Genomic DNA, 25116 nt, shown 5'->3' on the forward strand with positions numbered 1-25116 from the left:
TGCAACCGAGTGCTCCTAGTGAGCACGGCACTTTGCTCTGGAGGCGTGGATCTGGCCCCGGCTGCCTCCAAGCAGTGCTTGTGGTCCGGCTGCCTGCTGGCCCCTGCCTGCACTGTTCATGCTCCAGCAGGTCGCAACACTCCGCGGCTACTTAAACTATCCATCAGCGGTAATTAGACAATCTGGGGAGAGGAGGGGGAGGCAGGCGGAGAGGGAGAGGAGCCGGCTGGAGCTCAGCAGCCCGCGGCCGGCTCACTGCGGCTAGGCTGGCGCGTGCCTCCAGCAGGGGCGTGAGGAAGAGGAAGGTGGATAGAGGGTCCCAGTCCCCCATTGGTGCCCTCCAGGGGGGTGCCTGTAGGTCAGGCTTTGCAAAGCCAGGCCTTCAGGGGATCTCCTCCTCCAGGAGAGTGGTTGGCATAGGGATGGGTTTTCATGCCTCTAGCTGGAGCTAGCAAGGGACAGACTTGCGCCCTTCCCAGTGCGCCCATCCTGACCCACCCCTCCACACCCAGCATTTCTACCCTTGGAGAAGATCCCTGGTCCCGAGGCCCTGCCAAGCCTGCTTTCTTCCCAAAGCCAGCTCAGAAAATGGGGCCAGTCAGCAGAGAACAGAGCAGCAACCCCATCCCTGAGCATCCTCCGCTCGGGCACCTCTCTCCCTCTGCCGGTGCTGGGAGGTGGCTTCCTGGAGCGCGGTGTCACCACTGTCCCCTTCCCCAGCCCGGGAAGCGGTGCCAGGCACCGGGGCAGCTACGGCAGGATCCGGGGTGCCAGGCACGGCGGGCTCCCCTCCCCAAACCCCCAGGACCTGCCAAACCTAGGGATTTGAAAGCAGATGGTTGAGCTATTTTCTGCCTCTGTGAGGCCCGATTGAAGGGCAATGAGGCAGCTAATGCGGAGAAAGATAGAAATTTACTTGCTTTAACTTCATATGGCACTCTGAAAGAGTTCATTCAGTCCCGGGCACAACAATATCAGCCGGATGAATAAACCATTTGCGGCATCGATAGCTCTGCATCATGGTTTACTTCATGGACCATTTGCTTCCAATTTCTTCTCTTCTTGCCCCGTTTTTCTTGCTTCTTTCTTCCCCCCTCCCTCTCTCCCTTTCCACACACTCTTCCTTTTTTTTTTTTCTCCTTTTTTTTTTTTTTCCTCTCTCCCCTTTAAAGACGACATTGCAGGACTAGCCCCCCTGCGGGGAGGGATAAATAGGAGGCATTGATACACTGCAACAAACTATTTGTCATTTGAACTGTGCTTTTAGGAGAGAGAATAAAAAGAGGACAGACTCACACCGTAATGGTGGAATGCAAGCCAAATGTCACTTTTATTTCTATTTAGTTATTTTGTTTAATAGGGGTTTTCATAGTTGGCTCGGAAAATTGGAAACTACCTGACTTTGACTTCCAATGTTTAGTAAAGAGTTTTTAATACTTTCCAGTATTTTTTTCCCCTCCCACCCCCCCGTCTTTCCTTTTGAACTCAAAGTTTTTCATCATCTCTCACGGGTTTGTCTAGTTAATAAGTGTGATCAGGGCTAGGAAAGGCCAGATGATGTAAAATTGAAATCCGCAGCCCGTGTAATTTGTGCGTGTGTGTGCACAGAGGAGGCGTGTGTGTGAGTGCCTCGTGTTTAAAACAAGGAAAATGGGCAAAAATGAGATAAAATAGGAACCTGAGGGTGGTTTTGCTGGAGCATGTGCTGGGGTGGTTATGTCTGTATTCCCAGGACTTGGCTGTGGTTGCCACCAGGGACGTGCTCCCTGGGATTTGGGGTGAGGCGAGGGGGGTCCCCCGGTGTGGAGGGGATGGCAGGGGTGCTCACGGCTGGGTGAGCAGCCCTCAGGTGCTGGCAGTGAGTGGCTGTTGCTATTTGATGGACCAAAAAAAGAGGTAGTTTTCACTAAAAGGCTTATTTCCCATCTTTAAAAAATTTAGATGAAAACTTCTGCAGAGAAACTAATTGTCCCGTAAAAAAAAAGGCTAAAAAAAATTTTTAAAGCAATTGTTTCTGCTTTTTTGTTTATTTTGTTTTTTTTTAAACTTGCTTTCTACCTTGTGCTTCTTCCCTTGCTGGAAAGGAGGAGGGAGGAAAATGAGCAAAAGAAAAGCTGTGCTTTAAAAAGGAGAGGAGAAGCAGAGGGATTGTGGGCTGGGCTGGGGAGGGGTGGCGCAGGCAGGGCCCCACTGCCCAGGGATGCCCAGACCCCCAGCTCTCACCAGCCCGGTTTTATGGGGAAATACCAGCTTACCACCCCTTAAAACATTTGCAGGAGCAGCTCAGTTTGGAGAAACTCCACCTGAGCTGCTGGCAGACGGGGTTTTACATCGTGGGGGCTCCTCAGCTGGAGGCTGCTTTGCGATGTTCCCTCCGATGCCAGCCCAGGACAGCTTTGGCCCAGCCCAGCCGTGGGTTTCAATTGCTCGGCGCTGCCTGCCTTTCCACCCCTCTGTGCCTCAGTTTCCCTCCTCTCCACCTCCCGGAGCTGCGGCTGGGTGGGGGGTCCCTTTAGAGACAAGAGTTTGCAAACACCGGTCCGAGAGTATTTTGGGGCCAGCGCACACAGCTGCGTTGTGTGTCAGTGCCGAGGGGGCACACGAAATTGCAAAGCATTTGCTCTCTGGGATGGAAAGCTTTTTTTTATTATTATTATATTCCCCCCCCCCCCCCCGGCACGCTCTTCAATTGCAGCAATTCATCGTTGGCGCCCGAGCCTCCGGTGGCCTGGCTCTGACGGAGATAAGATGCCTCTTTCCTATAAATCTAGAAAAAAAAAATATACATAAAGGTTGATGTGCTCTGAAATGGGTTTTTGCTTTGTTCCTCTATTTTCCCCCGTGTGTATTAACCCCGGGGACACCATGAAAGAGCCGGTGCGCCTGGAGCACCTGCTGGGGTCAGGCCTCCTCATTAGTTTTTTCGGTCATCACCGAATAAGCCCGTCCGTGGTGTGGGGACATGTGGGCGCCCGCCCTGCCGCTCGCTGCCATCGTCCCGCTTTTCCCTGCCTGACTTGCTTCTGCGCAGCCATCCTGCCTCCAGCTGTGGGGGCGTCGGAGGAAAAGATGAGATCAAGTTGAGGCGAAAAATTGGCTGATTCTTCCAGCCCCTTTGTTCCCGGGGCCCGGTAAGCACCGGTGCTGTGCTGTGCCGGCCCTGCGCGTTGGGGTGAGGTGTGCCGGGGATGTGGGATGCACATCAGGGATGGGGGACGTGTGCTGGGGTCAGGGCCGCCGGCAGTGTTGGCCATGCCAATGCCACTGACTGTCCCTCCTCTCTTCCCTCTTGGGCAGAATCAGGCCCCCCCCGGGCTCTACACGAAGACCCGTGATCCGGCCACCTCGCCTGATACCCCAGATGTGCTGGAGATCGAGTTTGAGCGGGGTAAGCGCCTCCTCACAGCCAGCCTCTCAAAGCTGAACCCCACTCCCCAGCCAAGACCAGGGGAGCTGGGAGCATCCCTGGGGCAGGTGGGGTGAGCCCCGACTCATGGCATCACAGCTTGGGAGGGTGCTTGCAGCACATTGGGGCTCTCTGAGGTGTGCAGAGGGTCTGGGTATGTTTTGGGGGCCTTGCTGGGAACCCCCTGACAGCAGAGAGGGGTCTGAGCCCCCACCCCAGGCACTGAGGTGCGGTGGGCGTGGGGTCCCTCCTGCAGGGTGGCACGCAGTTGGCCCTGGGGACACACAGGTGGCCCTGGCCAGTGTCACAGCTGGGGAGATCCTCCAGCAGGGTTTGGGGATGCACGATGGAGCCCAGCCCCGCTGTCATCACCCAGTGAGGGGACACGGGGCAGCATCTCACACCTCCACCAGCCATGGGCATCCCCATGCCACCATCCATCCTGGCAGAAGCAGCAAGCCCAGCCCGGGCTGGGGAGACCCCGCTAGGAGGGGGCACCCCCTCCCTGCTGCCAGCATCCCTGCTCCATTATAATGATCCCCCTGCAAGGAGCAGCCCCCCTCCCAGCGGCCCATTCAGCCCCTAGTTAATTTATTTGAAGTTTTAATCTAATTATTAACTATTTTAAAAGCTAAGCAGCTTTCGCCAACAACGGCCCCGACAACGTCGGCTCTCTGCCGAGCGGACCCTGGCCAATACCCCGGCGGAGGATGCGAATAGAAAGAGCCGGGGCGAGGGGAGGGCGCAGGGGGGGGGCCCGCGCCGAGAAGCAGCTTAAGGTTCATTATTGCCGCGAGTTACATTTAATAGCAATTTACAACTGAGTTTATAAACCCCTGGAAAATAGGGGGTTTAGGGGGGGTGGGGGGGTAGCTGACAGCCCCCATCACTAGACAGGGCTCTTGCGGGCGCCTCCGTAATAAAGACTAGAAAGGGAGGCATTGAGGCTGATTGGCAACTGATAGTGCGTTAAATGGTAATGAGGAGGGCAGATGGAGGGGGGATTAGCCTCCAACTCCGCACTGCTTTTCTTTGTGGGCCCTGCAGCCCCCTTGTCAGCTTCCTAATACATTTATTGCTCATTTCACACCGCTAAAGAAAAATGCCTCTTTCTATTCAGCATCCCTCCTCCCGCCTGCCCCGCTCCTGCCCAGCGCCCTTAAAAAAAATATAAGGGAAAAAGAGGAAAAAGGGAAAAAAAAAAAAATGGTGCAATAATTAATTCATGGCGGGGAGCGCCCCGCCGCGGGGTGCGTGTGCGAGCTGCCGTGCCCCGGTGTGGGGGTCCCCCCCAGACACCCCCCGTGCTGGCAGGGTGGGGGACACATTTGTCAGTCCCCCCCCCACGGCAGGGGCTGGTGGGACAGAAGGTGCTGCGCCGTAAGACAATTGCCGAGCGTGAAATTCAATTAGTTAAGGGCCTGGTTGCAATTTCACAGGCCCTAAAAAAGAGAGAGGGAGAGGAGAGGGGAAAAGCAGGAGGGGGACGTTTTTATGGCCTTTTTTATTTATTTATTTCACTTCTCTCCCGAGGTGGGTCCCCCTCCCCTCGCCTCCCCCCCGCACCAGCTTGGATATGCCTTTTTAAGAAGTTATTTAGAGTTCATATCTGTCACATCTATTTAACGCCCGTGGGGTGATGTTCCGGGGGGATCCTGACACCGGCTGATCCTGCCCGTCCTCCCTCCCTGCCTCCGCAGGTGTCCCCGTGAAGGTCACCAACGTCGGGGACGGAGCCACTCGTTGCTCGGCCCTGGAGCTCTTTGTGTACCTGAACGACATGGCGTGAGTGCGACGCTGTCCCCTGCCACCTGCCCGCCGGCTGGCAGCGCGGAGGAGGGCAGGGTCCCCGGGGGGGAGGAAGCGGTGTGCTTGGGCAGGCACGTCCCCGTGAGCCATGGGATGGTGGGTCAGCAGCGTGAGGATGGGGTGGCCCAGGTTGTGCCATTCATGCCAGCAAGCAGAGCTGGGCGCTGAGGCCAGGAGCATGGGGGTACTTAATGTTTATGCTCCCAGTGAGTGAGAAGCGCTAAGGAGACTTATTAACACTCTGTGCATTTACTGTCTGCCCCAGCCGCGTGGTTGGGTGAGGGCTGCCCTGCCTGTGGCGGGGGGCTCAGCCCTGGAGCACCCCTTGCCTGCAGGGCACCCTTTGCCCCTGCCCCCAGCTCAGCCCTGACCCCCAGCTTCTGCGTCCCAGGCAGCATTGCCTCATCCCGCCTGCCCGAGTGGGCTCAGTGTCCCTTTTGGGTGGAGAACCGACTTTTTTGAGGCATGGAGATGTGCTGGCTGGGCTTATTGCCCTGTCTTCCCGGTCTCTGCAGCAGCAGCTCTTTAGGGGTTTTCTGCTCCGTGCCACCCCTTGCTTGGTTTCTGCTGCTGCCAGGCCAGAGCCATCCCCAGGGGCTTGCCCAAAAATACAGCAGCACCCATGAGGGCACCTACTCCTCCCACCCTGCGCCAAGTGCCTCCCAGGCCATCCTCCTTTGTGCCTCTGCCTTTATTTCCTTAGTGCTGAATGGGAATGAACTTTTCCCATGCAGTTCTCTTTTTAAATGTTAACTAAGTGGTTTTTAAAATTACTTCGGCCATCAGGAATACAGCTACGACATGTCCTGTCCCCTCGCCCTGTTTATTTTCCAGTGGCCCAAGTGCCACAGCTGCCTGCAGCAGCGCCAGCCCCAGCACCGAGCGAGGATGGAGAGGCTGGTGGCATGGCAAAAAGGAGGGGAAAAGGATCGAAAATCCATCTCCTTGTCACCCATCGTGTCCGGGGCTCACTACCAATGGTCACCAGTGCTGCTCAGGGGCTGGTCACGCTGTCATTTGGGGTTTGCTCCCCATTGTCGCCCCCCAACCCTCCTCTCGCAGCTGCCTGTGTCCTGCTGTGGGGCTGGGGCTGCTGCAACCTCCCTTCTCCTCCGCAGGGGCAAGCACGGCGTCGGGCGCATTGACATCGTGGAGAACCGCTTTGTCGGGATGAAGTCCAGAGGTGAGTGCCCACAGGCCGGCGGTGCTGTCCCTGCCCTAAAAACAGCAAAAAAAGGGAATACCCTGGTGGGACGTGGCGGCTGCTCAGCATTGCTGGTGTGCTCTGGCTCAGACCATGCCAGCAGCCCTCAACCATTCCCTTCTCATCAGCTTTTGACTGAGATTTCCCTGTGATAGGGATTCTCACTGGCCTCTAATGAAGGCAGCTGCCTGCTTGCTGCCAGTGCGACTGTTTGCACCAGCCCTGGGGTCCCAGTGCCACTGGGGACCCCAGGTCTTGGGCAAGACCTATCTCCAATGGGAAAAATGCCAAGCTGTGGGCTTGTGTGGAAAGATGCTTATGGGAGGCCCTGGGGAGTGCAAGGCTGTACAACACAGATACAAAGCACAGAAGGCTGGTGCAAGCCACTGAAGTTTTTTGTAAAGCCAATTCTTTGATTTATCTATGTGTTTTTGAGGCTGTGACTCTTAGTATTGATCATCCATTAGAATCAGCTTCATTGGAATTCTCTGGAGGCAGTGAGCTGCTCCGTGCAGAACTAAGTAACGAGAGGGCTCATAATCATTATCCATCTCCTTGCCCCTGCTCTTTTGTTTTAAATCTCGTTAATACCTAATTAGATGCTCCCTTTCTTTAAACTTGCCCTTCGTGCAGGGCATCAATAAATATTTTGATAAGACTCAGCCTGCGGTCTCCCTCCCCACTGCAGGCAACCAGCCCCTTTGCAAGAGCATCAGCCGCAAAAGGCAAGAAACAAAACCCCAAATCATCTGATCTGAGTTTGAATAATCGTATTAAAACTGAAAGAAGGAAAAAAAAGAAATCCCCAAACCCCAAACCGCACGCACCAGCCTGCACATTTGCATGCAGGATGCTGAGTAATTTGTCAAAATCTGTTTTTTTTTTAAAAGCCACTGACACATTCTAGTGACCCTTCCAGCATTTAATAATTTCTCTAAACCCCATTTAACTGTCATGTCTGTCTCCTGCATGACAGTGCGAAGCCATCGCTGCATGTTTGTGTGCCGGCAGATGCGGGAGGACCGGGTTTTCTGGGGACAGCAGGGGTGCGCACATCCTGGGGACAAGACCGTGGTGGTGGGATTTCCCCCTTGCTTTGAGCAGGATCCTGCCCCTGGTTTTGCTCCTTGGGGTTAGCAGAAACCTCTCTGAAATCGGCTCTGAGAGATGCCCTGCAGGAGAGACAGAGAGCTGGGATGGGAGGGGGCTGGAGCAGGAGAGTGCTGCCAGTACCTGCCTCCCCTGAGGGTTTTGGGGTGCAAGGCAGCTCAGGGTGGCCCCACCATTGCTCTGCAGTAGCATTTTGGACCCTAAATAGGGTTAGGGTCAACAGGAGAGGAGATGGGCCCTGGCTCGCACGCGGGAGGAGATGCTCCCGTAAGTCCCAGCGGTGTGCCATGGCTGTTTGCTCCCACCATCTCGGGGCTCCTTGGGGCAGCACAGGGACTCCTTCTCCCCAGGGAGCCCCACTCTGCAGGGGAAACTGAGGTATGGGCAGTCAGCAGCACAGCAAGAGCCCTCCACGGCTGCTGAGGTGGCAGCGAAGGCTCCCGCCAGGTGCCTCCTCTCCCTCACCTCCGGGTCCCAGGGAGTCGGGGAAGATTAAAATTCATTTGCATTGATTTTTACTAAGCTCCTAAGTGACCTTTGTTAAGGCCTAATGGGCAAGGGGTGAGCTGAGTGTGCCTGCACCAGCCTTTTAAACCCTATTAACTTGATTTTGCCATATTTGTTTTAGTGGGAGAAGGGTTGGTAATTATGGGGTGCTGGGGAGCAGCACTGCAGCCGGCTAGGCGGGGCATGGCTCGGCTAGGGGGTCTTGGCTGTGAACAGGAGCCTGGCCCTGCCTCTACTGCCTTTTCACATCCTCATTATCAAATTATCTTTTTAACTCCGAAGGGGGACTAATTAAGTGAAGTAAATGAAATCAGTGGGGAGAAAGTGGGAAGGAGGGGACGGCTGCTGCCAAAAGAGCCGAGCGCTGCCTTTGGCTGGGGGTTTTCCTCTTTCCTTTTCCCTTTTCCTCCCCTCAATATGCTGAGCAGATGGAAGAGGAAAGTGGAAAACCCCTTCCCTGTGATGAACCCATACCAGGCCACACTCAGCCTCAGCCCTGGACCAGCAGTGGAAATTTGGGCAGCATCTTCCCATGGGCAGCATCGCCCTCCCCTTCCCCTTGGGAAGCCACCACATCCCTTCCTGTCCCGCAGATGCTGTTGGGAGTGACAGCCCCCACTCAGCACAGCAAAATTGCTTGGATAGAGGTGAACTGACAGCCAAGGTTACAAATTAGAAAATTTTAAGCAGTGGCAGCTGTCTCCTTGGTTGCCCACCCCTATGCGCCCCCCCGGGCTCCGGTCCCCCCCCCTTCCCCAGTGGTAATTACGGGGTGATTGAAGCTTTGCAAGGCTGCAGTGCTGACACCTCTGTCTTTTTCCTGTAAACACGGGGAGATGAAAATAGACACTTGAAGACGCTGCGAGTGTCACTTTGAAGGTGTCTCTTGTCTCCTCCACGGTGAGGCTGGGAGCAGGGCTGTCAGCTCCCCTCCCCTCTGCCCCGGCTGTCACGCTCCCATTCCTGGTCCTCTAGCATCAGGTCAAACGGGACGGGCAGGGATGCAAGCAGACGGGCAGGAGGTGGGCACCAAGATACAAACCCCTGGTCAGCCCAAATTGGCTTTAACGATTCCTAAGGGGAAGGAGAGGGAATGTTGATTGTGTTCGCTTTGCAGTCGGGGGCTGGAGGGGGCATAGAGCAGCCCTCTGTGCCCCTGTGCCACCGTCATGGCCACGGCGACGGCTGGTTTGTGGTGTTAACTCGCTGACTCCTCGTGCAGCCCTGTGGGGGTGGGTGCTTGGTGAGCACTCTGTGACCTGCCCCCAGGGACCAGGCTGCAACATTCTGGGGTGGCCTGAGAGGAGAGGGTGGCTCTTCTTTGGGACAGAGACCTGTCCCGTTCCTATAGGATGCTGAGCTCCTGGTAGGGATGAAGTTTGATGGAAGTGGCTTGGGTTGCTGTGGTAGATAGGGCTCCTGGCCATGTCGGTGGGACCCGCAGCCACCCTCAGATGAGACCCCACTTGAGCCTTTGCCACACTCCAGGGCACTGAGTGGGCAGAGCCCGGTGCAGGTTTGAGCCCCCATGACAGCTCTGTGGGCTCCCCTTACTGTACGCTGGGACTGGGGCTGGCTGGGGACGTGTCCTTCTGCAGGGACGGTTTCCTATGGGGTTTCTTTGTATGCCAGCAAAACCCAACGTGTGGGTGCCCTTTGCCATTCCTATGGCCATGCCATAGCACAGATGCCTGGCACTGGGGGGGGACCGAACCCAAGGGCAGGTGGGCAGGGGACAGGGATGTGCTGGTGGAGCAGCTCTGGCCAGGGGCAGGTTACAGCCCTGCCTGCCACATGTTTGCAGCCTTTCCTCCACGAGCTTTCCACCCGTGTCCAACCTGGAGCAGAGCACCGCATGGCCATCCTCATATTTAAACACCAAGTAAACATGTTATGTGGCAAATAAGCCCCGAGTGGCTGGAACAAAGGGAGCAGCTCGCAGCGTTAGCCCCCATTGCCAAAATAATTAAGCATCCCTCCATCCCCAGGCCTCATGCAGTGGGGGAGCAGGCGGGAAGGGACTGCGGGGGGGCCTGCCGGCCCCAAATGAGGTTGCCCTCCCAGCCCCCAGGTAGCCTCATTGCTTCGCAGCGGATGCACGGGGCTCTTTCTCGACAGCCGAGGGGAGAGGAGGGTATTTCAGGCCCTCTGCTCCCCGTGCCTGTGCCCCGCGTCGTTCCTTTAATTACAGGTTTTCAGCCGCAGACCGTTGGGCACAGATCGGTGGGGGGATCGGTTCCCAAACCCTGTCATTTAGCCTCGTCAGAGTGCCTCTTCAAAGAGGGGAATCTAGAAATTTTCTCCGCAAGGTGCGGAGTGGACTGTCTCGGCCCCAGCATGAATATAATGACAGATGCATTTTACAGCAAGCTGGGACTGAATGCGCTCGACCACAGCTCCTTCTGTCAGCCAAATCATTATTTTTTGTCATTTGCTGACAGTTTTGGTCTCATTCGTCTCTCTCTCTTTTTCTGTTTTTCCCCCTGCCTGGAAAAATGGCTAGGTATCTATGAGACCCCAGCGGGAACGATCCTATACCATGCGCATTTAGATATCGAGGCCTTCACCATGGACCGGGAAGTACGGAAAATCAAGCAGGGGCTCGCCTTGAAATTCTCCGAGCTGGTGTACAACGGTACGTACGGTCCTTTGGCCCAGCCCTGCCACTGCAGCATCTTCCCAGCCATCCTCATCCTCTTTCCTCCTTGCTACTGGAGGCTGCAGGTCCTGCTTGTACATGCACTCAGGGCTGTAAAATTCAGGTGTGGATTTTTGAGGCTACTCACGGGGAAAAGATGGGTTTGCTCATGCCAAGGGCTGAGCTCGACCCCGTGCTTTTGTGCTGAAGGGGCTCCACGCCTGCCTTCGGGAGGAAACGCCACCTTCCATGAGGGCTTGCTGGTAAGGGATGCTCCCGGCATCTCTCCCAGCCTGGTGCCACCGCTTCAGCCCATCCGACACATTCGGGTGTCTCACAGGCTGTAACTCACGGTCCCTTTGTCTCCCCAACATTGCTTTTCCCCAGATCTCCCCTCCAACCCCCTCTCTTTCTGCCCTCACCCCACGGGGACTGGAGCACACTGGGATATGGGGCACAGGAGCACCCAAGCTCCCGGCACGGCCACCTGGGTGGTGGGGTTTGAAGCTGGAGACCTCTCCCCGTGCACTGGCTGGGGGAGGCGCAGGGGTGCATTGCATGGGGGGCTCTGAGGCTGTGTGGCCATGGTCGCCGGTGTCCGGGGGGTTGCAGGAGGGGACTGAAGGGTCTGGGCCGTGCTATGCGGTGTGCAGCCCACACAGGGGCACTGCGGGTTGTGGCTTTGCTGGGGGCTGCAGCAGGGGCTTCCAGCCGCTCCCAGGCCTGGGCGAGGGCGTACAGCACTGCCCGGGGTGGGCTGGGAGCCCTAAGGGACAAGGGGATGCTGCCTTGCACCCACAGTTACGGACAGACACAAAGCCTTTTGCCCTTCCTCCTGTGATGCACCCAGTGGCTCCAGCTCAGGTAAGCTCAGCTGCCTGCGTGGGCTGAGTTTAAGGGTTATCAGCTCAGTCCCCCCTGCGCTGCTGGAGTGGGTGCTGCAGGGAACAACCTGCCATGGGCCATGAGGCTGTCGCCCCTTTTGGGGGGCTGGGAATGGCACCCCTGGGAGGGGATGTCGGCACTTCCCCGGGGTCTGCTCCATGGATCAGCCCTGACTCGGTTGCTGGTGCCAAATTGAAGGAAGCAGGGTTAGCCCAAAATGTCATAGGTGTGCTCAAAGCCCCGCTGCCCACAGCTGGGTGCCTGCTACATGGCTCCAAGCACAGCGGTGTGTCCCCATGCCCTGGCTCTTCCTCCATCCCCTGCTTGGTTCAGAACTGAGGCCCCTGGAGACCTCACACCAGGGAGATTTCCTGCCCGTCGGCCAAACACCACTTTTTTCTTTCATGTGTCCTGATTTCTCAGCCTCCCAGTTCTCCCTCCAATCCCTTTTCAGGCATTGCTCTCTAACCACAAGGGCTGGGATGATCCCCGTTGGATCTTCCATAGGAAAATCCCCTGGAAATAACCTGACTCCAGGAGCTCAGGCTTTGGGCAGCAGCAGATCCAGTAGGAACGTGTTGGACTGTCTTCTCCCCTGCAGTTTTTGATGCCCGTGCTCACCCTCGGCACCTTCCCCTCTGGGGATGTTCCCTCCTGCATCTTCCTTGGCAACTGGCATTTAATACCTGAGCCTCTTTGCTGCTTAAACTGTATTTGCCAGGTGGGCCAAGGGCTTCTGGGGTCACAGAAGTCTTGATTACCTTCTCCTTGAATCACAGCCCCTGCCTTAATTCACTGTCTTATGCCACTCCTGCCTCTGGCTATTTTTTATTAGACTTTGTCCTGGGCTGCCTTTATTTTGCCATTTTTTTTTTTTAGTTTAAGCATAAACCTGTTTGTTTATTTCTAACCACTCGCTTGTTGTGAAGCTACAAGATTAAAGAGCCACTTGGGGAATCGTGGTCTCGGTTCTCCCCCCCCACCTCTGCCAGGTGAAGGCTGCTGTTCCCCTGGCTCCGGATGCTGAATCCCTGGGGATTTTCAGCCTGACCCTGGGCTTCCCTGGCAACTAAGCCCAAACCCAAGGAACAACCACAACGGGGTGCAAACAGCACCCGTGGGACCCCCGCCAGAGGCCAGGCTTTCAAGCTCACCTTCCTTTAACACCTCATTATTGCAACTAGTTCCTGATTTTAGGAGAATTAGTGTTTATCTTCTCCCTGTCCCCATTGATCCCATTGTGGAGGGGTGGCTTTGAAGCCAGCTCCCGTCCGGGCAGGTACAGCCAGGTGCGGAAATGCCATTGTCCCCCTGCCCGTGCCGTGATTAGGGCAGGATCGTGGTTACAAGGCGGGAAGGTCATTAAGGGGGGTCGCTTCCAGTGGGGAATGTGTCTGCAGTGGGGGGCGAGCGGGGGGATGCTTCCTCGCACCTGGAGCTGTCAGAGTCAGGATTTAAGTAGCTGGTTATTATTTTAATGTGTCTCAGGTTTATTTTTACGGGGATGCAACAGCTTTACATCAATCCTGATGTTTGAAGAGTTGTACCTGGACGGTGATGACCAAAAACAGGGGTGTATTTGCCCAGGGCCGGGTCCCTGCCTACATGGCAGTGCTGATTGTGCGGAAGGGGTCCCCGAACCCCCCGGCCATGCTGCAGTGGGGTGGCCCAGGGGATCTGGGTCGGGGAGATGGTTTTGGTGCTGGGAGGTTGCAGGGCTTTGATGCCGTGCCTCAGAGCGGGGCTACACAGATCCCAGGGACAAGGCTGCAGGATACGGCCTTGCTCGGGGCTGGTGAGGCCAAACAACAAAAGAAATTGTTTGTTTCTTTAATAGCTTCGGCCCCAGAGCCCAGCTGGGAAGGGAAAGGTGAGAGGGCACCGGTGTGTGAGCCCTGCTAGCGGGAGGGCGATCAGAGAGATAAAACCTGGGATGACCGGAGGGCGGTGAATGGGCTCTTTCTCTCTCCTCCTATATCTCCCTCTCCATCTCCCAGGCTTTATTCCAGGTCTCCAAGGGCTCCCCGGCTAATTACCCCACTTAGGGACAGGAGGGAGCACGGGGGCGGCAGAGGGCCATGGCCAATCTGTGCGCCTGCCACGGCCTCAGTGGATGGCGACGCCAATGGCTCCTCCCGCAGGATGCATTTCGGGGGGCTGCGGTGCGAATGCACATCACCCCTATGCCCAGCCCAGGCTTCAGCCCAGCTGCTGGGGGCTGCCATGCTGGGAGGGTGCCGTGCCAGCCAGAGATGAGGCAGGAGGGGGAGGCACTTGCTGTGGTCGTGGTTAGATGGAGCTTTGGGTGGGTGCTGGCACCAGTTCCCCGTGTCCCGCCAGCCCCTCACTCCAGGGGTGCAGGGGAACAAATTAAACCACAAGTGGTGGTGGGGGGAGCGTGGTGGCGGGGGAGAGCAGAGCCCCACTGCCCTAGGAAGGGCTGGGGAGGTGAGCCCACCCGGGGCTGCCAAGACATCTGTGCCCTGACGTGCAGCCTGATACAGCCCCCAGGTCAGCCCAGCTGTGTTACCTGGGGGTTGTGCTCTGCTCCGCATCCCACATAGCCTGCTCCTATGCCCTGTCCATGGGGGCCACCCTGCCAGGACCCCCACTGCCAGGGGTGTTTCCCTTCCCAGGGCTGCCTGAGGGTGAAGTGTAGCTGTGGGAGCTGCATCCCCCCAGGCAGGGCCCATGGTGAGGGTTGACCCTTTGGGGCCGATCCCTGCCCTGCCTGTCCCAGGGGAGAGCAGCTCGTCCCTATCCCAGGGGGCTGGGAGCTGGGCCCCCCAGATTTTGTGTCCATCTGTCTGTCTCCACCTGATGCTCCTGAGATACTGGGTTTTGGGTGGCAGTTTCATAATAACCTAACGAAGCTTTTAATTTCCCTGAGGGCCCCCCACCCAGCGCAGCTGGGAGAGAACGGTCCCTCTGCCTCTTCTCCAGCAGCTGGTTCCAGCCTCCTCTCCCCAGTGGGGACCCAAGGGTCATGAAGGGGAAGGACCACAGGAGGGGTCTCCATCACACAGAGCTGAACCTGTGTGTCCTGGCACCTGACCGCATCCCTTCCCTTGTACATTATTAGTGTCTGCCTTGCAGGACTTAGCCTGGGGGCACCCTGCATGGGCACCCTGGGGTACCCTGGCCTCCCCTGTGTCCCCACTGACGCTGCCTCCTGCCCGCAGGCTTCTGGCACAGCCCCGAGTGCGAGTTCCTCCGGCAGTGCATCGAGCGCTCGCAGGAGGCGGTGGTGGGCACCGTGCGCCTCTCCGTCTTCAAGGGCCAGGTCTACATCCTGGGCAGGGAGTCCCCGCGGTCGCTGTACAACGAGGAGCTGGTGAGGTGAGTGGGGTTTGGGGGACCAGAATGGGCAGGGGTGGTGGCAGGGAGCACCCTATCCCATCCCACCCCATCCCATTCCAACCTTCCCGGTCCTGTTCTACTCCATCCCATCCCATCCTGTCCCATCCCTGGTGACACGAGGGACGGTGTCCTCCCAGCCAAGTGCCCAGCCAAAGCACGAGCCCTGTTTCAAGTCAATATTATTTTTTTCCTCCAGCTTTTCCTTTTTCTTCACGTTGTTTTCTCTCGTGCTCGCTCCCCCCCAGCCCTCCCTCAACCCCTTTCAATCTCTCTAAACACTTTATAAGCCATAAATACACCCGAATGAGTTTAGATCAGTCGGAGTAAATGTCAAATTATCTTCTCTCTTTCTCTTCTCTGGCTTTTTTTCCCCCCTTCCCTCCCCCTTAAAATCAACAGCTCCTAATAATCCGTCCCAACCCTTCATTATGCTTCGCACTCTCACTTGGAGAGATTAAATGAATAAAGTATAAAAAAAAAAATAAATAAATAAAAGAGGGAAGAAAAAAAAGGAGGATGGAGGGGGGTGGGACGGAGGAAAAAGAAAGAGGGAGAGAAAAGCAGGGGCACTTATTCTCCCTGTGTCTCCAACCATTTTCCTTTTCTTTTTGATTTCTACATCGCTGGTTTGAAAGCCTTTGAGTGACGGCGTCACAGGAACCCGAGAGAAAGCTGTGAGAGGCAGAGCTGTGTGGAAATGCCTCTGCACAGTAGGTAGAAAGTAACATAATTATAGAGCAGGTCAGAACCACTCGAATGAGCAAAAATAAAAGCACAGAGGTTTTTCTGTAGCCCGTCAGGGGAGGTAAAATCATTGTAAACTCTTTCTTTTTTTTTTATTTTTCTTCTTTATTTCCCCCCCCATTCGTCTTGTAAGGTTTGCAGTTTCTGGGAAATGAGTCGTGTGTTTTGGGGATGTAGGAAACCATCGGAGTTGGGATTCAGTGGGTGGCTGCCGCCTTTGGGGAGGGGGATGCACTCGGTGTTGTACCGAGGCACCAGCCACCGCGGCCATAAACCCCATCGGTGCCGGGGGTGTCCTCCAGCACCGCTGCCCTGCCTGGGGCAACGTCCCCTGCCCGGGACCGGGCAATGCCCCTGCCTGGCAGGGGACAGCCATACCCCGGGGACAGTTCTGGGGCTTGTTGCAAGAGCACAGGGAGGAGGGGTGATGATGCACATGAGGGACCGTGGAGGGAAATTTGGGACTGTGTCTCCAGCAGGGCCCTGGGGAGCCTGGGGACGGCCGTCGGGGTGGCCCTGTGGCTCTGCTGCTCCCGAGGCCACGTGCCCCTTCCTGCGTGCTGGTGGGGAGCCTGCCCTGAACCCCTCACAGCCACCGGCAGCTGAGGAGGGGCGGCAGCGGGCACTGGCCCGGGGGAGCAGCTGGCTCTGGGGTCACCCATGTCCTCTCCCTTCCCAAGAGGCAGACCCAAGCCCCCCCGCAGGAACCCCCATCCTGATGACAGTGCCTTTCTCTCCGCAGCATGAACGTGCAAGGAGACTACGAGCCCGCCGACGCCACCGGCTTCATCAACATCAACTCGCTGAGGTCTGTGGGGTTGAGGCGGGACTCTCCCCGGGGCGGGGAAAAGCCCCCAGCACCCCTGGCTGGTGGGATGCAGCCCCCTTCCCTGCTTAGACTCTGGGGGTGCACCAAGGCTTCCCCCCAAGCCCCTGCCGATCACCAGGGTGCAACCAGTCCCCGCTCGGTACCAGCCCTGCCTAATTACAGCCTTCCCCAGCACAGCCGGTCGTTATTTTACTTATTTCTCATACCTTGCCATACTCCCCCCACTCCCCCCCAACTCCAGGGCTGTAAAACACGCCACATTTACATAATGGGCTCTTAATTTTTCCATTGACTGTTAACTGCTTTGTTCTCCCCTATCCGCCATGTCCCCCCAGCCCTCTAAGATAAATTAATTATATTATCTCGTGGAAAAAAAAAAAATAATTAAACTGTACAGGCCTTAACAAACGCCTGCTCTTCACGCCCCCTCATTCTGCTTAAATTAATTGAAAGGAAATGTGTGTTATTACTGTTAATTTACAATTAATTTTTTTTTTAAATCCGGTTTCCAGGCTGAAGGAATATCATCGTCTCCAGAGCAAGGTCACCGTAAAGCAGGATGAATAGCAATCAATCCCACGCGAGCCTCCCTCTCCCCTTTCTAATTTCTGTAAGAACTAGCACTAATTGTGGTGGTAATTTGTAATTGTAACTCGTCTCCCCGGAGTCACGGCGGAGGTGATGGCTTTGTTACGGGGCGGCAAGTGAAATGCAATCATTAAAAAAAAGGTGGTCGGCCGGAGAAGAAGTGGGGAAAGAAATAAAAACCCAGCCACGCGCTGGGTCCGCTCATTGAGAGCTGGGCTTTATTCCTGGCTTGTTTGTTTGCTCTTCTGGCCCAGCGCTTCCCCAAGCCAGGCTTTGTGAAATTTGTAATGGATTAAGTGCCTCTGAAGGACGTGGGGGGGTTTGTCGGTACCTTGTTGTGAAGGTGGGGAGTGGGGGATATCGCCGGTCCAGAGGGGCGAGCTGGGTGGCAGGGATGGGTTAAGAGGATTTGAACCTTCTTCTTTTGTCTTTGTTTTAGTGCATTTTAAGAACAGACTTGGGGCTTATTGAAAAGGGAAAAACAAGGGAAATATCTTCCAATGGTGTTGTGGGAGGCAAGGAGGAGAGGAGTGCTTGCTCTGGGCTGGGCAGTGGGTTTCTCTCCCATTGTGCCTGTTGCAGGCCCCTCTGTCTCCAGTGCTCAGGCTGCAGCGCTCGGCTGGGATGCAGGGATGGCTCAGTGAGGGAGACCTGCTCTGGCACCTACAGTGGAAGCAGGAGGAAAGAAAGAAAACACTTTCTAACCCATGAAAATACCCGGGATGCACTGCTGCTCTGCCCTGCCGAGGATGGATGTCCCCGTGGTGGGTGTCTCCAGGCTGGGAGCAGAGGCGCTCTCCAGGGGCTGGGAGCGATGGACCCCCCATGCCGCATCCTGCGGTGCCCGGCAAGGCTGCGGGGCACCAGGCAGCCCCATCCCGGCGGCAGGGACGTGCCGCTTTCCCACCCATTTGGGAAGAAAAAGCAAAGCAGCTACCAAAAAGGGGAATATTTTTGCAGCCCTCGGGGGGACAGCCAGACCTGGTGGCCATTTGGGGATGTCCAGGAGTGCTCTGCCCACCCCGCTGGTGAGCCGGCAAGCGTGACAAGCTCTGACATCACAGCTGGGAAAATAACATGTTATTTTCCCAGCTTGGATGTGACTTTCCCTGCTATTACTGGCAGCGACCATCTTGGGAGGAGAAAGCAGTGGAGGGTTGTCAGGCAAGGGGAGAGAAATGGTTTTCCGGGCTGGCAGAGCCTGCCTATCCCCTGTGGGGTGCGGGGAGGGGGGATGCTGCGTGGGGGCCACCCTGCTCCCTCCATCCCATTGCATTCAGCAGCAAGTCCATGCAGAAAGTGCAGCCACACAGGGGGGCCTGCGTGAGCAGCGTTCCGGAGTCCTGCAGCAGTGGTTGTAGTCAGCAGGGTTGTGCTGCTGAGCCCACCCTCTTCCTCCCACAGCAGCCCCCTCCCAGGTAGGGGAAAGGGCTTGAAACCTCATCAGGAGCCATCTCCTGGGGGGATCATCCAGAAAATCAAGATGGGAACAGAGCTGCTCCCCTCCCACGCACTGGGGAAGGATGCTGTGCTGGCCCCAGGGACAACGGGCAGCCCTGTAAGCTGTGAGCATTACCTCCTCTGCCTGCCCATCCTCAGCAGTGGCGCCACTTGGCCATGGTAGAATGTCTCCACTGGCAAAGTGGATTTGGAAAGAACTTGGTGCAATGAGGAGCTGATGTCTCTTTTTGGGAGAAAAACAAACAAACAAAGTGTCACAGCAGAAGCTTCTTGTACCCAAAAGCTTGAGAAGTCCCGGACATGCTCAGGGAGGGCTCAGTGGACCAGCTGGGCCACCTCTCCCCAGGGTGCTTAAATCATCAGCTGGAAAAAGCCATTTCACCCAGAGGCCTTGAATCTCCTCCAGCACTCACACTGCAGCGCTTCGGAGCGCGGACCCCAGGGTGCTCCGGTTGTCCATGCTTTGCTGCACCCACTGGGATGCTCAACAAGGCTGTCAGCTGAGGGTAGAGGATGCTGTGTACTATGGCAGCTCTGACTCCTTGGGCAGTACAGGGTTGCTCTCGGAGGTGGCAGTGGATGTGGCTGCGGTCAGCCTTGGAGGAGCAGCATGTGTCAGCTTCCAGCTGCTGCTTCCAACTGGGCTGAAAATGCATCGTGCTGGTAAAGCAGAGCTCAGTGGGTTTGAGAAGCCAAGTCAAACCCAGCACAAGTGTTGCAGTAGAAAAATAACTCTTGAAAATCGTGGGGTTGCAGGATAGAGAAGCCCCAGCAAGTACCTGTCCTTTCTCCTTGATGCAGCTACCACCACATGTTTCAATTACCATCAGCCATTCCATTTCCCATCATCTGGTGATTTCTCATTGCCCCCCTTGCAGTTTCCCAGCATCCTTCCACCCTGGTGTGTCTCAGGGAGGTATTTCAGGGGCTGGGGCTGCCAACCTCATGTTGCAGCAGGAGGGAAAAGCAGTGTGTGAGCCGAGCTGTTCCTGAACCACCTGGTAACACCCTGGCAGAGGCATTTTGTGGATAATGTTTCGGGCTTTCGAGATGGTGGGCTTGTTCCTGTAACACCCACCTAGCTGTAAGGGCAGTGAACATGGGCTGGGGGCTCCCCGTCCCCAGAGCAGAGCTGTGGCTGGGAAGAGCCTGAAGGGACCCTGGGAAGGGACCTGGGTCACTGCTGGGCTTCAATGTTTTGCTGTGCATCCCCCCCAGCATCGCCCATCACTCAAGCTCTAGCCTGCTCCAAGGCAGCCCCTCGCCACCCTGTGGCTGGGGGTCCCTGGGGATGCCCTTGGGAAGCTGCACTCCCTCTTTGCACTGCAGGCCATGTCGTGGGGCTGCTCTGCCACCCTCCCAGGCTCCGGGGAAGGGCTTGTCCGGGGTCATTGCAATCGATATCTCATCTGCAGGCTCTCCTAGCGGAAGTGATGGTATATTGGAACATGGTAATGGGTCTTGTCTAGTGGAAAAGGCTAATCTTCCCCAGCTGTACAGGATCTCCGCAGGTGTCCTCCGGCTCTCCCTGATGCCACCAGCCCTGCAGCCAGCCAAGGAGCAGACACGCTTCTTTAAAGCTGCAGTAGTCCAATTTATTGCTGGTCCTGGTGAGGGAGAGCTGCCTCCAGCCCAGCCCTGTGGGGCACAGACCTGTGGTTGGGGATTCCTGGCGAAGGACCAGCACCCAGGGTGGCACCACACAGCATGGGCAGCCACAGCAGCTGGCATTTGCTGGTGCAAAGCAGAGAAGGTGATGTGTCTTCCAGCCTCCCTCACCTGGGGATAGCGTTTCCCCAGGGAGAGGAGGAGGAGGAGGATGTGGGGATGATGCCAGGAGGGATGTGGACCCCTCACAGCGCCACCTGCAAGTGTAGGTGGGAGGCAAGTGTGTGCCACAACAGAAAAGCAGGGCAAAAAGCTCCTTGCTGTTAATTTGGCTTTTTTGGTAATGCACTCGCTACCCATCGGGGCTCACCGCATGGGGCTTGGCCCCTTTTGCCCATCCCTAGGGACTGCTAGCAGAGGCAGGACTCCCCTTCCCCTGCCCGTCCAGCTGTTGTGCCCGAGCAGGATTTGTATGTGCCATGGGGGTCCCAGTTTTTATAAGCTGACCAGCCAACACTGGCTACCGCAGCCTGCTGCATCACTATGGCAAAATCAATTTTCCCATTTCTCTGGAGGTAGAGGTAATTACCTAATTGCACGTGGATTTTAGTGCACGTGTTGCCAAGAACAATTCAGAACAATGCACAGGTTTGGCCAATGTGTCCTGGGGCTTGGATGTGGCCACAGGGTGAGAAGCCTCCAGATGTGGTCTGCAAAATGGGGGGCCCAGGGTCTTGCGGGGGCCTCTCGGAGGCTGAGCCACCATCGGGTCACATGAACGTTGTGCCAAAGTCCTGCTCTTCAGGGCAGGTACTGTTTCCTGCAAAAGACAGCAAGAATAGATGTGTGTTAAGATAAAACTCCCAGGGGGGCAGAGCAGCTCTGGGGCTACTGGATTTTTTGCTTAAACTTTATTTTATTGCTTGGAGAAAGGGAGCAAAAGAGGGGATGTTTTTTACGAGGGAAGCAGGGGTGTCTTGTGTGGCTGTGCCCTGTGGGGCTCTGTCCCCATCACATCCCCCCCTGGAGGAGGGTGCTCCATCTCCCCACCTGCAGGGTGTGTGGGAGGGGACCCCGGCTCACCTGTCCCAAGGGAGGGGGAGAAAATCCTCTTGTGCTACCCAATATCATGTCATTTTGGGCAGGCAGCGGTCCCTGGGTGCTGGTAATGGTCCGGCAGTGCCGAGGATGGTGTTGCCCCAGTAAGGACACCACTACTGGCAATGCACTCGTGGGAAAACCATGGAAGACCCCATGATGAGTGCTTGGTCCCCATTTTCGTTCGGAGACCTGGCTCTGAGCGGGTTCATGGGAGCACACGGATCACAGGGCTGCAGCACAGCACGGCTATTAAGTTTTTCCATCTTTCTGAGGGAAAGCCATTCCCCCGGTGAGGTTGGGAGTTGCTAGCCATGAGCTTCCCAGGCAAGGGGGAGATGGCCGCCTTTGTAAATCCCTTAACAAGGTGGCTTTGTCTCCCCGTTTAACAAGAAGCTCCCTTGCTTCTTCCCTGGGACTTTCCCAACGCTGGATCCCTGAAAGCCAGCTTTATGCTCCGGCCGGGAACACGCTGCCGTGGGGCCGGCGGGGATCAGAGGGACACAGGGGCCCTTCTGCACACCCCTGACAAAAGGCTGCCCCGGGGGGACAGAGCGTCAAAGCTCAGCCGGCTCAGGGCGGGGGACAAGGGACCCACAGAGGAGGCTGCGGCGTGAGCGCGCTGTCCATCTGGTCACTCGATCGTGGTGGGCAGCGACCTGGTGATGCTCGGGGAGGGCCAGGGGGTCCCTCTGGTTCGTCCTCCTGCAGAGGGGGCAGGGGGAGCGGCTGGGAAGGGACAGGCAGGTTTTGTTGGCCTCAGGTAACCAGATCTGCGGCCGTTGGTGCCTTCCTGCCCTCTCCTCTGGCTTCAGCGGGGAGTGAGAGGCGGGAGGTAGACGGGAGAAGCCAAGGGCTGGAAACTGAGATCTCCATTCGGAAGGTATGCTTCCCCACAGCTGGATGGAAATGGGTTTGGAGAAAGCCTCGGGGTGTCTCTGCACCAGCACCCTACAGCCCTCCCAGCCAGACCAGTGCACGTGTGGTGGCAGGAGGGACTGCTCAGGAGTGATGCTTGGCTACGAGGGGCAACCCGGTCATGGCAGAGGCATCTCCCATCCTTGTGTCAGTGCCCAAGCTGCCTTCTCCCACCTTCTCTCTCTTCCCTGGGTGCTCTGCTGGATGCTCACCACTCAGTTTGGGAGCTCTTGCCCTTCCCTCATCCCACCAGCAAGTGCCCCGCCTCGCCTTCCTCCTCCAGCCATCTGCCTCTGAGCCCCCCGTCCAGATTTACTGTCACACGTTAAAACCACTGCTCAGCCTCAGGGTCAGCGTGTCACGGCAGCCCCTCATCGATTTGTTTTACCTCCCCTTGGCAAAAGCACTTTGGCTCCAGCCCCCTCAGTGGCATAAGGGGCCCCCGGTGCTCCCCTTGCCCATCCTGGACCCCATGGGCACGGGGCAGCGGGTGTCCAGCTGAGCTGCTGATCTCCTGACCACCCCCAGGGCACCTAATGTGTCTCCCTGGTTTATCTGGATCAATATTTCCTCAAAAGCAAGGAAAACCCCTCTGGGAGGGAGGATGGGGGGGGTCCCACTCGTTTATACAGCCCAGTGGCTGGTTTAGTGCTTGGCTGGGCTGGGTTCCTGCTGGGGGCTGGGAGGGGAGGGAGACCCCAAACCAGGGGTGCCAGCTCAGACCAGGGGTGTTTGGGGTCCTCTTCCAGCAAATGTTTGCAGGTCTTGAGCTCTGTGCTGGGGAGCGATGGCCAGGGTGCCTTTGGGTCCAAAACTCAAGGAGCTGGAGTGTCTTCAGCCCTCAAGCCTCAGCAGGTGTGGGGTGGCACAGGTGGGGGCGCAGGGTGCTCACTGGGCTCTGGATGAATAGCAGAGGAACCGAGGGAGGCCGACAGCCACAAGCAGGCAGCTGTGGGCAGAGTACTCAGTGGGGTATGCTTCTGGATCCGGATCCCTGGTGTTCTGGGCTGGGTGAGGCATTTTTGAACTGTTTTATTTGGTGCTGAGGTGCTTTTACAGGAGCCTGGAAGTAAGGGTAAAGGGTGCACATCGGCTTAATAAACCCAAGTGTTGGGCTATTGGGACACACGGCCGGACGGCTGCCTCCAGCCCTTCCCAATGCGCTCCGGGGGATGCCTGAGGCACGGGGGTTCTGGCTCTTACAGCTTGGCTAAGGGAATCAAGACAGAGAAAACACGGCTGCAACCACCCCTGCTGAAGGCACCATGCCTCCAAAACCCCTCCTGCCCCCAGCCCTGTCCCACAGCATCGCCCCCAGCCCCACCACAGCCATGCCCACGGGTCCCCGTGCCGGCGGCCAGGGCAGATGTGCGGCAGCACGGGCAGCCCGAGGAGAAAGCAGGGGCTCTTGGCAACTCTGCCTTTTGCTTTCAGCCTCGCCCTCTCGCTATTTATCGGTGACTTTTGTCCTTGGCCAGCTTAGCGGCTGAAAGGGGCTGTATTATATCACATGTAGGCAGCTCCTGGGGGGAGAGGGCCGCGCTTTCTGCAGGAACAAAGCACGGGTTGGCTAATTCCCCTCTCCTCCCGCAGCACCCGGGTCCCATCTGGTTGACACAGTTTGCTCCAGTGTCTCCTGCTATTAAGCCCCCACTTGCCTGCTTGAATCGCTCATGCTCCCCCCGCCCCTGTACCCTTGGCCCCTTTTTCTTGCTTTATTTTTCATTTTCCCCAAAGCCAGGCAGAACTTGCTCCATGGAGTGATGTCAGATGTGTGCAAAGCAGACCAATAAAACCTAATGCATCCCCCTCTTTGTCTGCCGGCCTCTCCAGCGCCTCACATTTTCCACTCAGAAAGCCACTTAAAACACATCAGCAACAATCCCTCACAAAACAGCCACTTGTTGGCTAATTGTGCTGAGGACCTGCGCGCGCCGCATTGCGCTTTCCTGCTGAGGAGGGTCTAATGCTGTGGGGGCCTGGGCTCCCTGCGGAGCAGAGGGTGATGGGGACCCTCAGCATTCACCAGGATGGGCCCTGGGGTCTCAGCTGCTCCCCAGGGTTTGGTGGGGCAGGGATGCAGGATGGGGGTGTTTCTATTCCCCATGGCCTTGCATAGGTCCAGATCATCTGGAGAGGCTGGTCGCAGAGCTGGGAGAGGGGCTCAGCTCAGGACACCCCTTTGCAGTGGGGTGGACAAGCAGACGGACGCAGCAGAGCTGCCTGAAGCTCTCTGTTCTATCTGCTAACTCCTGCCCAGGCAGGCAAGCAGGCAGGCATGCTGCTGGTGGGATGGGAACTCGGGGCGGGGGAGAAGAGGAGGGTGCTGGGACTGTGCTGGGCCAGTGACTTTTTGCTCAGTGCCTGTGATCCTGTGGTGTTGGCTTTGTGTCTGAAGGCTGAGAAGAGCTGGCTGCCCCGTGCCAATGGGAGAGAGCTCCTTTGCAGCTCAGAAGGATGCTAGTGGGTTTTACTGGGGGGGATGGAGGCCCAGATGCGTGTTGGAGGGCAGATAGGGTGAAAGTGAGAGATGCTCCGTGCTGGGAAGGAGGCAGAGGGGCTTGGACCTTTGCCTAACAGAGAAGCGTGCAAAAATCCATCCCCAGGGTTCCTTTGGGCACTTTGGGTTGGGGGAGAGATCAGCAGGTGGTTAATCTCCCCCTTTGCATCCCAGGGGCAAGAGCATCCCTCTGTCCAGCCCTCTGCCACAGAGGGTCCCCCAGCACGCCTGGCCCTCCCCCCGAGCAGACAGGCAAGTATGAAGTAGCTGCATTTATTATTCTGCAGAAAAACTCCGGCAGCTTCTCTTGCTGCCACCCGCCGTGTGCTGGGGAGCAGGACTGGACGTGCACGTAGCCAAGGCAGCCTGGTCTTTGGGAGGATTTATCACACCTTTTAGCTTAAAACTAGCTCATCCTACCCTGGTTTGGGACTAATTTAAGGCAGGCAAG

General features: G+C 56.8%; 1 protein-coding gene across 4 annotated transcripts in view; it reads left to right on the forward strand.

Annotated features, from left to right (window-relative positions):
- ASS1 (argininosuccinate synthase 1) overlaps positions 1-17301 on the forward strand; it is a 29236-nt gene extending 11935 nt beyond the window's left edge. For all 4 annotated transcript variants that reach the window (XM_075112439.1, XM_075112436.1, XM_075112438.1 and 1 more), the window contains 7 exons: positions 3298-3388; positions 5107-5191; positions 6334-6398; positions 10540-10671; positions 14742-14898; positions 16406-16471; positions 17005-17301. In XM_075112439.1, the coding sequence (XP_074968540.1) occupies positions 3298-3388; positions 5107-5191; positions 6334-6398; positions 10540-10671; positions 14742-14898; positions 16406-16471; positions 17005-17059 (651 nt within the window). In that variant the 3' untranslated portion in view covers positions 17060-17301. The remainder of the gene's footprint in view (positions 1-3297; positions 3389-5106; positions 5192-6333; positions 6399-10539; positions 10672-14741; positions 14899-16405; positions 16472-17004) is intronic.
- Positions 17302-25116: the final 7815 nt, after the last annotated feature.

This window comes from Phalacrocorax aristotelis, chromosome 17 (assembly GCF_949628215.1).
Source record: "Phalacrocorax aristotelis chromosome 17, bGulAri2.1, whole genome shotgun sequence".
Lineage (NCBI taxonomy): Eukaryota > Metazoa > Chordata > Aves > Suliformes > Phalacrocoracidae > Phalacrocorax > Phalacrocorax aristotelis.